This window comes from Strigops habroptila, chromosome 1 (genome assembly GCF_004027225.2).
Source record: "Strigops habroptila isolate Jane chromosome 1, bStrHab1.2.pri, whole genome shotgun sequence".
NCBI classification, from domain to species: Eukaryota; Metazoa; Chordata; class Aves; order Psittaciformes; family Psittacidae; genus Strigops; species Strigops habroptila.
In genome coordinates, this window is record NC_044277.2 from 116,965,448 (window position 1) to 116,979,490 (window position 14,043).

The 14,043-nt window shown below is 36.1% G+C and overlaps 1 protein-coding gene across 14 annotated transcripts in view; it reads left to right on the forward strand.

Moving 5' to 3' along the window:
• The window catches only part of NEBL (nebulette), a 248,903-nt gene that overhangs the window by 212,931 nt on the left and 21,929 nt on the right, over positions 1–14,043 (forward strand). For 12 of the 14 annotated variants that reach the window (XM_030495792.1, XM_030495808.1, XM_030495815.1 and 9 more), the window contains 2 exons: positions 1,208–1,300; positions 4,882–5,053. In XM_030495792.1, the coding sequence (XP_030351652.1) occupies positions 1,208–1,300; positions 4,882–5,053 (265 nt within the window). Of the gene's footprint in view, positions 1–1,207; positions 1,301–3,674; positions 3,780–4,881; positions 5,054–8,477; positions 8,571–9,553; positions 9,683–14,043 lie in introns of all 14 variants that reach the window. The other 2 variants (XM_030495888.1, XM_030495880.1) reach the window with 2 other exon arrangements.

Genomic DNA, 14,043 nt, shown 5'->3' on the forward strand with positions numbered 1-14,043 from the left:
AAGCCAGCTAGTGTAGTTCTACTGACATCATTGTTTAACTTTCACCAATTTTTGTGTTGAGCACATTTCATGGGAAAATTTAAATTCTCTTTCAGGTCACTGAAATAGCTTTGGTTGAAGATTCTTTAACTTCAGACATTTCTAGAAACATTAAGTCTTGAATAATCATTTTACCTTTACAAATGTCAGTTGACAAGCTTAATCCATTTGATAACTTACCATCATTTTTATAAGACGTTAATTTTTCAGTTGGAATATGCTGATGTGGGCAGACACAGAATGTGTTATGTGGGAAGACAGTTGCTTGAACAATATGTACATTAATGCTGCAGTGCACAGCAGGATTATGAGCATAATGTATCAGCATAGTTATCCAAGAGTTTATTAAAAAAACCAACCAAACAAAACCAAATTGTTTGTATGGAAACACTTATTTTACATGAAACTATATGGATTCGCATAAATCATGCAAGAATCTCTACTTACTAAATGTTTAGCATAACTGATTTCCCAGTATTTGGGGCCAGGATTCACATTAGACTGTTGTCTGTCAATGCTACATCCTGTCCTTTGTCCACTTTAGATACTGATCCTGCCTTGAATGTGCATTTGGTTAATGCATCGTTGCTACAAAGCTATTTTGTTAAAAAGCAATAGAGGGGATATTCCTACAGTACATTTAAATAAACACATGGTGAAATTTAGGCAGTTGAGTTCAACTGGCAGTTATCTGGTGTATTGCACCTACTACGCTTACTCACGTTTGAATATATGGAGTATAAAAGTTAGAACATGGATGGTATCCTGATGGAATCTCTGTGTCTCAACAAATATGCTTTTATGTGGGCATTGTTGAAATTCAGTTTTTCATGTGCTCTGCTTGACTTTACTGCATTATTTGTGGCTTATTCCATTCCAAATATAAGATGTTTCTCTATACAGCCAAAGACCAATGTGGTAAATGTCAAGATATTGTGTGCATATGTGTGTATATATCCACACAAATGCATTAATAAGAAGATTATACAGAAAGTATTCAAGGTTAAGCTTCAAAAATCAAGTTTATAAGCTTTAATAAACTTCAAATGCATTTTAGCTTTTCAGCTGTTGCCTGGATGACCTTTTAAATCAGACATTTGAATGTAATACAATGTGATACTGCTTTAGTTGAAATCAGTATGTACTGTTTTATTCTGTTAAATAATAGGTTCACTACAGAGAGCAGCCTGGCAAAGCTACTGCTGTGAGTGTCACTCCGGAGATAGAGAGAGTCAAGAAGAATCAAGACAATATCAGCTCGGCAAGTTGTTTCAATCTTTTTGTCATTTAGATTTTCAGTTGCTGTAGGAACATAACAAGGATATGCTTTTCCATTTAGATTTGATGTGTCAAATGGATCATCCACTGAATTAATCTTTTTTAAAAATCCTTTAAGTATGTGCACTTCACATATGGGCAACAAAAATATTCAGACTTGCCTGATTATTTTTGCAAAAAAAGTAAGTGGTTATGTTGCACCAGTATTTTTCAATCAGAGAGTCAGTAGAGGTCAGCCTGTCTTTCAAGAATCTTCATCTCTTGTTAACAGGTTTTAGTTGCTAGATTGCAGAAGTAAATTACAGTAAAGAACAAAGGAAATGAGAATTTATCTGTAGTGCAAATTTCGTTTTTTTAATGATGCAAAGCGTGGAAGCTTATAGCCATCCATTGCACTCTGAGACATGGCACCTGTGTTAGACCTGACTATTCCCAAATAGAGCCTATTACTAAACAGTAAAGAGTAAAATAATGTCTTTTCCTTGGCTTTTATGATAAAACATACCCCCTCTCCCCCTTTTTTTTTATTGCCACTACAATGGTGTAAGAAGCAGCGGACAGTTCTCATAAAGACCATGGAAAAAGTCAAACGAGCATGGTGAAGAAAAGGACCAGACTAGTTACATTACAGTCTGTGTCCTCAACACTGAAACAGCAGTGACAAAGCCACTGCAGATGGTAAATAGAACAGGTTTCATGCAAAGCCACTTTCTCAAGGTGGCAGAAGAGAATTAGTAGTAGTGAACACTTTAGAACTGAGTGTAGGAGTGAAAAGTAAAGTAGGTTGAATTTGTCAGAGGATTTGTCTAAGGACAAAGGAACAGAATCTGACCTTGTAACTAAATATCCTAAGTAGTCTTAAAATGCTTATGCATATTTACTGAAGTCAATTAGTTTTGAGGTGCATAGTTAAAAATAAGAGGAAAACTTCCCAACAATTCTAGACTTCAAATATTTATTTTTTTTATTTCTGAAAATTAAGCTTTCTTTTCATTTTTTCCCAAGTGATTCTTTCACTTTGTTTCTCAAGATTTACAGGGATAAATACTCCTCTACGTTAAGGAGCACTAAATGAAAACCAAACTATGTTGGCTGTCTCTGTTCAGAAAATGCCATATATTCAAAGGCATATGTGGCTGAATATATTTGCTAAGAAAATGTGTTTCAGAAGGGTTTGAAGAATATTGTCCTGGGTTCAGCTTAAACCATGACAAATATGCAGTACCATATATTTCTATTTCTCTGTACATTGCTTCAGACTTACCTAAGGAACGTAGACACCAAGACTCGTATTTTCATAGGTGTGTTGTGCTTAGCTACGATGTAATTTTAAGGGGAGTTAGACAATTTCAATATTTGGTTTCTCTCATCACAAATGCATGTTGAAATAGATTTGCACAACTGATTCGAGAGGTAATATTTTGATTGTGAATATGTAGGTAGATCTAAAATATTTACTAACATTCAATGCACAGGTTACAATGCAGTGTAGGAATTATGAGAGTCCATTAGTAGAATTCAACCAGCCAGAAGAAACTGTACGAGTATTCACTCTAGAACCAACATGTAGGAGCAATTACTTTTACTGTTTTAGGATTTTGAGTGTGGGGGTTTTTTTTGGCCCCCTCCCAGACCCCCCCCCCCCCTTTTTAAACAGATAATGAACCTTGCATCTTTACAAGTCTGTAAAATGCCACAAAAGAAGCTAATTAGCAGAAATGTGACATAGGAAGTTCCGTGCTTACTGATGCACGAGAGAGCCCCAATGTTCTCTTTGGAAACAGCATATTCACATTTGTACCAGACATGTTGCTTTTGTGCTGCTAGCAAAGACTAGCCACCAAACAGGAGTAAGAAGGGTGCCAAAGGACTAATCTGTTTGTAAGGGTTGAACTCCATGGGGATGCAGGAGTTCTCAGTTAATCTCAACCTGGGAGCAGACTGAGGATAGAATCTGGGTCTGTCTGGGTAGCGAGAAGGTAGCTTATCATCAGCCATACAAATGTGTTTTAAAGATGTCCAAGCCACAGTGGTGTTTTCTTATTATTTATCTTATTTTTCAGTTCATAAATTATTTCGTTTATATCATTTAGACAGTCAAGAGTTTCAGCTTTCAGGTAAACCCTGTTTTCAAGTAAGTGATTGATGGAATAAATATGCCCTGTGGCCTTTCTGATATGCTAGCTCATCAGTATCCTGCCTCTGAAATAAGTTACTAAAAAAAGAGTGTAAAGAAAGAAACAAGAATAACATTGTCTATCGTGATTTGGAAAGGTTTACTGTTCCACAGTGTGATTCTCACCATCCTTTCTACTGTAAACAAAAACTTCATGTGTGCTGTTGTTGCTGTTTTGCAGGTCAAGTACAGCAGTGATCAGAGGCAGATGAAAGGTAGATGTAGTGTACTTCTAGACACACCTGAGCTAAGGCATGTCAAAGAAACACAAAACAACATCTCAATGGTAGGGTACTTTCTTCCTATAACTAGAATATACTAAGGAATGGCACTTGACTTCCACTGGATTTTGCCTTCCATTAATATAGGTAACTAATGAAACTCTGTGCTCAAATATGGAGGGAATATTTTCTTCTTATGCCTGTTGATGGAGTGTTTGCTAACTGCATATGACTGTAATGAACATTTTCAAAATACTAATAAACAGTTTTCTAACAGTTAAATGTCTGATCTTTTGTTTGAGTTTTTTTTCCTTAAAAAAGTACATGCCTCATTTGAGCATCACACAGTTTGACTGGATTAGGTGACACACTTCACCTTGTGCCTGTGCACGTTCCTGGTTTCTGCGTGACTTTTGTTCTTGGAATGAGTTGTTTTGTGTGCATTTGCTTGTGTGAGAATGTTTGTCAATTTAATTCTTTGATGATTAAGACTATTTAAAAAGTAAATATGCATAATGAGGGGTGCTACCTTAATAACTGTTACTAATATTGGTTTTGTTACAACACTTGGTTGCATAACACTTTCTACCCTAATGTCCTTGGTTTTAATCACTTTTTTTCTTTTTTGAAAGCAAGCTGCTTAAAATAACTGCAATTCTTTCTAAAAAGCTATGGTTAAAGACAGCTGGCATATGATAAAATAAGAGAGCAAAAGAGGACCTTTTGCATGAAACTGTGTGTATAATGAAAATTCTCAGTGAATGAAAATACTGAAGTTCTTTAGAACTACTGCTGCTGGAACATTTTTAGTGACAGATGTAGTTGTCTACATCAGTAGAGAGCTATCCTATTTTAGAGAAGAAAGGAATGGGCCAAATGACCTCACAGGCTTTTCCTGTCCTGTGTGACTGTAAGATGATGCTTTGCTTCTGGAGTTAATGCCTAATTCAGTGGAAAACAAAGGCAAAAATTATAGTAAAATATCAGGAAAGTTAGTGAGATAGAAAAGATTTGGCCAACTATCTGGCCTATTTCATGTGTGTAACAAGTCTGTTATGGTGCAAAACCCAAACAATATAAGTGCCTCATGAAACAAACATTCCTGCATAGAATAACCATTTGCTGTCAATTGCAGCTTGGGAAAAAATATAACTCTTATTTTCCTAGGTAAAATATCATGAAGATTTTGAGAAGACAAAGGGTAGAGGCTTCACCCCAGTGGTAGATGATCCTATAACAGAGCGTGTGCGGAAAAACACCCAAATTGTGAGTGATGCAGCATATAAAGGTGTGCATCCACATATTGTTGAAATGGATAGAAGACCTGGAATAATTGTTGGTAAGTTGTTAAGTAATGTTGCTATTGAAAACAATGTGGGAAAGCTGAAAGCCTCTGCTTGTGTGCTCCATTATAACCAAGAAAAAGATTTTCACTCTTCACAGCATGAAAAAAACCCCTTATGTTTTACTACTGCTTCTAGTATTACTTTGCTAGAAGTGCCAGCTTCTAGCAAAGTAATAATGGGAATGAATGGGAGATAAATTATCATTTGCTCTGTAATTTTTATTTTTAAGTATGGGTAGTTGTTGCTATTACTTCAAGCTTGAATTTTGACTCTTCAAGAAAGGCCAAAGTATCTGCAATAATCTTCATTTTGCACAGAAGAGAGATGATGAAAGCTGTCATTCTCCAAGATTTCAATGTTTAAATGTTGCAGACCAGTTTGAGATTTCCGCTTCTGTTAGTCAGCAATTTCTCCAGAGCTGCACATGCTCCACTTTCCTCTTGTTTTAGAATTTCGCACAGCTTTCAAAATATGTCAAGCTGTAATTCATCAGCAACTCATTAGATCTCTGATAAGCCAAACACCACTATTCAGAAATGGTGTGCTAAAAAATTGTTCAAGATAGGACCAGGTGTTCAAGGAGTAGAATACAGATTGGTTTTGTATGTAGAGACAGAGTATTGCATTAAGATGTCATTTGAGGTATTCATAATAAACACTATCTCAAAATCAAAATGGATATTTGAAATGTCTTAAAAGTTAGCAAGTTTGCTATGTCTAAGGAGATGGTAACCTGACCTTTCCTGAACTCGCCCCCTCCTCACTCCCCCCTTTTCTTTCTGCATGTCCTTTTTCTGTGGGTGTTTTTTTGTTGGGGTTTTTTTTGTGCTTTACAAGTGTAGACCCCAGAGGATCTACATATGGAAAAACATGCTGAGATAGCCCTCTAAAATCCTTCATACATAGTAATAATAGCAGGGGTTGACTTTAAGTCTACCTTTCAAAAATCAAAGAAATTGCAGGTCAAGTGGACTAATCTGTGGGTCATATAGTCCAGCTTCCTGCCTAAAGCTGGGTTAACTATGCCTATGTCATTCCTGCCAGATGCTGCTTCAGTCTTTTCCTTAAAGCCTCAAAACGAGTCTCCACCACATAAAGAAGTGTATTTCTTTCATTTTGTATAGCCACCTTTTACATGTCCGTAGCTACATCCTTATGTCAGAAGGGATTTGTCAAAATCAACTGTTTAGAGAGCTCTGCCTGGGGAAGGTACTGATGCTTTTAAGACTGTGCAAGTCTCAGAGGGTCAACAACTTGTTCAGAAAATCACTGTCTGTAGAGACCCAAGAACTTGAACTTGCTTTCATGGCTAGAGTGGTGCAGCCAAAGAGAGAAATAAAAGTTCCTGTAAAACTGCAGTTTCATACACAGGTTGCAATATGCTGTTTAGTGCGCATTTCAAACCTTCTACTCTCTACTGCACTGCATGTACAGTGTAGCCCTATGTAAGAATCATGTGCAATCCTGTATTCAGTAGCTGAAGGCTTGCTAGCATGCAGAGATTAGCAATGAGATAAATAATTCTTGAGCTGTAAGTAGCAGAAATATTGGTTCTTTTTATCACCTTAAAATACTCCAGTATCAAAACACGCAGGAACTCTTAACTCCCCATGCCTGCCAAACAGCAAAATAGTATGACTATTTAAAGAAAAGAGGCCATGACAAACCTATGAGCTTAACATACAGTGATATTTCAGCTAATGCATTTTCAGAGTGAAATTCAGTTATAGTATCTGCTTTTTTAAAAAGAAGCAGTGAGCTCCCTGCTCACGGAATGTCCTTGGCAGCTAGAAAAAAATTGCAGACTGAAAAAAATAACTGTGTTTTTTTCCTAGCTAATAATTGTTCAGCCAGTTAGCAAAAGTACCTCTGTGTTAGAGTCCATCTTGTTATTTTTAAAGTATTATCGGTGAAGCTATAACAACTTATTAAAATGCCTGATTGCTAAAATGAATGCCTCTACTTTGGAAAACAGGTACTAGTTTTAACCATGCTAAAGCCATTCTAAACCCATCAAGATAAATTAATCTAACTGAGCTTCAGATCTTTGATTAAAGGGCCTTCGTGATTCTCATGCGAGTATAAGGATATTTTAAATTGCCAAGATTCTGATTCTGTATGTTATATCAGACTACAGAGATGGATAAAATCAATACAAATCAATGATTGCTGCACGGATGTTGCCATGAAGCTGTACTTACTATGTTTTTACTTACTATGGCATGATTGAACAGGAAAGGTTGGGCATTCACCAGTTCCCCCACCCCTCTCAATCCTGTCAGTGCTTTATGTAGTTGCATAATTTATCAGTGTCAGGACTAAAACATAGTTTATCAAAAGATTTTGCATTGACTTGTATTCATTGTGTCAAGAGGGACTTAGCACTGTGCCTCATCTTAAGGGAGTTGCAGTAGATAACACATAATGTACATACGTTGAATATATTCTAAAGCCATGGGATTTGTTTTATTAGCTTTGTCTGTTGTTTTTGGCTATTAATCATTTGAAATATGATGTATTTGGGGCCCCCATAGTCCTGCTTTACCTACCACCCTGTTATTTAGCTTGCTGCCACCCAAACCAGTGAAAGGACCAAGTTGGGAAGACAGTTATTTTCCCCACTTTCAATGCATTGAGTAAATCTTGCAGACAGGTCTGCGCAAGAAGTAAACCTCTAGCAGAAAGTGTAGCTCTGTGCTTTAACTGATTGCACTTTACATCAAGATTTTATTTTAAACTGGTTTGGAGAGATGAAATGATTATTATGTTTTTAGACATAGCAGATAATAGAATTGTTTAGGTTGGAAAAGAGCTTTAAGATCATTGAGTCTAAACGTTAACCTAATGCTGTCAAGTGCACCACTAAACCATGTCCCTAAGCACCACATCTACCCATCTTTTAAATACCTCCAGGGATAGTGATTCTACCACTTCCCTGGGCAGCCTGTTCCAATGCTTGAGAAGGTGAAGAAATTTTTCCTAATATCCAATCTATGGGATGTATACTGCCACATCTCTGTGGAGTAAGGATGCTGTTGGTGGACTGAGGCAATAATCTTGTAACTGATGATTTTGGTTCAGTGGAACCTGAACTTTTCTGCTAGTGGAAAAGTGCTCTGATATGTGATACTTGTTCCCACTTGTTTAGACTTCAGAAAATACTATGGTCATATTTAGAAAAAGAAAACAAAAATTGGGAGAAAAAGTCTCCTGAAAATATCGTCAATGCTTAAAATGCATGAACTAAGTTCTTTTAATCAGGAAATTAATGCTTTCTGATCCTTTCAAGTGAATATCTAGATTTTTGGGTTAATTTCTAGATGAAAGTTGTTGGTTGCTGATTGTTAAAACTCATTCCTTTCATGCCTTTACTTCCTTTGTTGTTTGTCTGCCATAATTTCTGTGCCTTGGGAAAAGATCTTAAAGTTTGGCGCACAGATCCTGGCTCCATCTTCGACATTGATCCTCTGGAGGACAATATTCAGTCTAGGAGTCTGCATATGCTTTCTGGTATTGCTTATATCCTGTCTTTTCACCAGTTCACCTTTTAATGTTTATAACACTAAGTTGACACAGTAAATTTTCTGGTCAGTGTGCTAGCCATATGTTTTATAACTATGTTTTCGTGTATATATATAAATAACTGTAGTATATTAAAAGCAGTGCCTTATAGGAACTTCAGCTATAATCACATGTGCAGATAAGAAATAGTGAAATAAATCTTATCCTAAACAACAGTTATTCATACCGCTTACAAGTAGTCACTTAAAAAGCACTGACCTACTTTGTCCTCACTATAAGTAGAATCTTAAAATAGTTTGACCTTACTAAAATTTCAGAGATATACAGAGTGGCCTATTTATGAAATTGGTTTCTTTTCTATGCACCTTTTGCTAATATGGCACATGATCTTATGCCTTGTGCTATTCTTTGCAACTCCAAGACGTTCATAATTTAAAGGTAAATGGAAAAGGAGAGAAGGTAATGTAATAATAGGCAGCAATGTTTTGGCTCTACAAGTGTTTGGACTTCTTTCCCCCTAAGAAGCGTTTATTTTGAATGTTTAATTTTGCACATTTATTTTCTTTGCTACTAATAGTGGAACTTTAAATATTCTTCTGACTGTCATAAAGTAGTATTTCCACATGCACTTGTATGCAGGCTGGGATAAAAGAACATTTTGATTTTCCATTGGAAGTTTTCATATGCTTCATGATCATACCTTTTTTTTAACCCAGTATTTCAATCCTACCTTCCATTTCTGCTATTATTTTAAAGCAGAGAAGAAGATTAGTTGTACCTGATTTTGAAAGAATGTTTTGAAGTCATGGTGTTTAAAATGGATACAGAATTGTGAACAATTCACTTTTCTCTAATTTTAATGCCATCAATGTATGGATATCAATGTTAGCAGTGTTGGGATTTTTGTTGTTGTTTGTCGTTGCACTTCTGTCATCTATTTATTGTGATATTCTTTCTTTCTACCATTGTAGAAAGAGCAAGCCGTTACAGTAAGCAATATGTACATTCTACCAGTTTGGGAGAGTATAAATCAGATGGCTCAGACACGAACCCTACCTTTTCTTACTGCAGTGAGATAACAAGGCCATCTGACGAAGGAGGTATCCCTTATTCCCACCTTTTTCACTAATGACACTATCACAGTGTGTTGAGATCTCACAGGCCTGTATTAACTCTATATTCTTGTATAGTCACAAAGCATTAGAAACTGTGTAAGCTATCACCTGACTGATTAAGGAAGCAAAGCAAAATCTCAAGACTGCACATTTTCTTGCATGCCATATTGCTTTATTGTGTATTCTCTTTCACCATTTTGGTAACGCTGTCAGCCTGAAAGCCTTGCTAACTCCCATTTACAGCACTCAAGGTGTGTTGTGTTTTTGCAAAATGTACACAAATCTGTTTTTTGGCATTCCCCCCCCCTTGAATGATGCAGTAGAAGTGAAAAATGTACCTCTGAAGTGGAAAAAAAAAAGAAAAAATTACCCTGTGCTTTTTGGTGGGCAAATCAAATGTATAATAGTATTTTAGTGACTGAAGTACTTCTTCCCCTATTAAACTATGCAGGTGCTTGTGACTCTCTGTTTCTATCCTGAAAAAAAAAAATAGTGTATCAGCTGGCAACTTTCGGACATGAATGTTTTCTTATACTCTCAGCAGTTTGGAGACCAGGTTAATTATTCAGCTGGGAAGCTTATATAGTCTGATATTGTTTAACATGGATAAATATTAGAATACTTTGATGAACCTGCATTCCCAGGTACAAAACCACATCTTGCATCATACCATAGATTAGAATGAAATTTATAAAAATTATGAATAAAGGTCTAGTCATCCTAGTGGTATTACAGTGGGTACTAGACTTGAGTGGTGAATTGTAAGTATTCAGAAACATGGCGTTTTAAATATATATTTAAAAAAATAGTGATTTCTACTTCGCAGCTGTGAAAGAAGGTGCAGTGAAAAGGCTGTCCAAAGGGTTATTAATTTATTTTATTTTTTTTTTAATTTTTTAAAATTTTTTTTAAAGAGGGTGTTAAAGATATTGCTGCATTTAGTTGCTTGGCATCCTTGAATTACCGATGCTTTTAGAAGATTTTAAGGCATCTTAATTGTAGACTACACCTGTTTATGTTCTCCCACTCACCAGAGTAACATGTTATTATAGTGGCTAGTGTTTAGGATGTTTACATTGTGCTAGGTGCCATGTGAATACACAGGAGCAGCTCTGGTTAAGAAAAGGTGAGGATGAGAGTGTTCAGAAGAACTAACTCTGAACAAAGAAAGAAATGCACATCTTTCACAGAACTGTAATCCCTTATATCATGTATGTTCATCTTTATTTGATATTTTAATTATATTCCCAAACATTTAAGTAGATGATAGCAATAACGTGTATCATTCTGGCTTTTATGTCGCTTCCTGTGATGATGTGACGTGAGCTTCACAGTCCAGTGCATACTGTCTCTCTGTATCTGTTCTGATCTTTTTTGGCTATATTCCAAGCCATTTTAACATTGTTTTGTCTGCTTGATTTGATTGTTAACAGATATTTTTTATTATTTGCCATATTGAGAATAGGAAATGGGTTTTATTTTCCCGGTTGTTTTGGCACTAGCAAGCTTGCTTTTTGTGTCTCTATTTAAAGCTATTGTTGTGGTGATGTGTTGAATAGATCGTTGCCAAGACCAACATATTTTAGCAAGATATTGTTTCCGCTTTTGACCCAGCTGGCTAGCCAGGGTTTGAGCACTTGCAGACAGTTCCCATTGCAGGGGAGAAATAAATGCCAGAGCTAAGTAATTTGACATAATCCTAACGATTTACGAGAAAACGCATTTCTGTGAACACACTCAGAAAAAAAAACCAAACAACAGAAGATAGCATCTTTGGTCAAAAGTACCAACATTTTTCATGACAGCATCCTATGCCAAATGTTGTTATGCACATAGCTACAGGGTGAGTTTGCCCTTGACCTTTATATAGTATCTCTTATGACATACCACAGTAAATGAGAACCAAATCCGTATTGCTGAGTTTTCATGGTTGTTTCTCATGGAGTTTGTCCTTTTAGATCTAGCCAACATGAAAGTCAGTTGGAGACCTGTGACCAGTTTTACAAACTCTTAAGTGTTTTTGGCCTTGTCTCATCATCATTCAGATATATCGACATTGTCCATTGCTAATTTATTCTAGATAACTTTACTGATATTTGACCTGCAATTCAAGTCTTCCACTGCCACTGCTGATGGAATTGTTCCTTAACCACCTCTCCCAGCCCTTAGCTGGGTCCCTGGCTTCATACCAGATGTTAAAGGCGTAACTCTCTTCCCTTTGGGGAATTTCAGTGACAACATCACAGGGAGGCTACTAACATTGTTCACTAGAATTGCTTCTTGCTATTTGATTCCCTGACTGTTATTTTAGATGATGATGTTGAGCTGAGCCGAATGTGCCTCCCTGCAAAATCAGTAGAGTTTTGCATGATGTAAGTTCAGGAAATCCCTGTTCTCCCTTTTAGACTACTCCAGGTAAAACTGGGTAGGAAACAATTGTTAAGGCTTTCCAGCTAGCCTGATGAAGGTAATGAACTTTAGTTTTGAAATTCTTTTGAAATTACTTTTCAGCTTTGTTTGTCCTTTTTACAGCTTCTCCCTGCTAGTGTTTTTCAAGATTGACTTTATTACTTCATGATATCATTTACTTTTTTTGCCATACTGGACAAAAGGTGTTGCACTAGTTTCTCAGTCTGCCTAGATGCTTTGTAATTACTTACTGTCCTAACAAAGATTTCCTTTTTACCTTTCCTTGAGATGTATGGATGTCAGATTTATTTCTGTTTATAAAGACAGACCAGACAGTTTCTTCTTCACAGAACACCATAGGAAAAAAGCAACAAGAGACAGTTTCTTTGCTTTCTGTTTAGGTCTTTCTAGGCAGCATTGTGTCTGACAAATTTCTCAACTGCTTGTTTGTGGGTTTTGGTTTGGTATTGTGGTTTTTTTTTTTTTTTTGAGTTTCTTTGTAAAGTCTCTTCTGTCTGTCCTGATTTTCTGTGCAACCTTATACTCTGTTCCCCCCCCTCCACCCAGTTCACACTCTTTTGCTTCCCTTCCTCCCCTACAAGTAAGGTCCCATCATGTTAGTTTGCATTTAGGCACCAGGACAGTACGGCTCATATGGCTCAACACCTATCCAGTCTGTGTTGGACAGTTGCATTTGTATTTCAACCATTTACTCTGTGAAGGAGATGAATTGCTTTTACATATAATTATGAAGTTTTGAGTCTCTGATGACAGAAAGAACCACAGATATCACGTAATTGGGCTTACTTGTATTCATGGTCTCTACAAAGTTTCTCAGAAGTTGTGATAATTTATTGTATCTCTGTGTGGCTTTCTGTTTAGCTCTCTCATGTTTTTCTTTGATTGAAATGAGCAGGATTTTAATTAATATTACCAAGTTCTGCTTTCTATCTTAAGGCTTCTACTTTAAAATGATCTTAATGAACATCCTGCAATAGATGTATTAAATTTTTTTTTTGTTTGTCAATGATACACCCTTTATTTCTTTTTAGTTGAAACCTTTTAGTTTGGCTTTCTCCCATTCTGGTTTTGGCCTCCTGTTTTTTTGTTTTCTATTTGCACTTGATTTCTAGTTTAATTGGTGTACATCAGCATATAGATATGATATATAGATTTTCCCTTACCATATGTTCAGAATTTTTCAGTGAATTAAAGTGTCCCTTTATTCTTATTTTAAATCGTGTGTACTCTGTAAGTGGAGAAAAGTCAAAGGTGAGTATCAGTTCCTTTCAGTCATGGATATATGGTTACTCTGCTGGGAAAAAAAACTTAAAAACTTGATTTCTTGGTTATTTTCTAAGTCATCATCATATTATCTTAAAAACTATGTAGAAGTCAGTTTGTAGCAGTTGGAAATCAGGTTTGGTGTACTCCCAAAAGCTCATGTTATGTAGAAAACCAGTGAATATTAGGACATTTCAAGTGCCTTTTGTTGCATATTAGAAATTAGTGCTAAAATTTTATCTATTTTGTTGGAGCCAGTCTGTTACTGATTGGCTGCATGTTCAGTATTTATACATGTTTCCTTCAGCCTAATTTCTTCAGATTCAGTTCATCTGCTGCCACAGACAAGTAGTAAGAATTAACATTAAGAGGCCTTGATGTGAGGTTCCTTTCTTTGTTCTGATGAAAAGGGTCTGTCACTAATGTTGAGACCTCTCACTTTGCCTTTGCCTGGGGAGCTACCTTCTTCTACTCACACTGGGAATCCAAATACACAAATTTCAACAAACCATGAAATTCTGCTTATATCTTGATAGTCTTAATTTTTGTTATCTACCTTAAAAGTAACCTGTAGGTTCCTATGACAAAAGTGAAAATTCATGTTAGATACTGCATTGATACTGCATAACAATTGGTCAGATCCAGAAAAGATT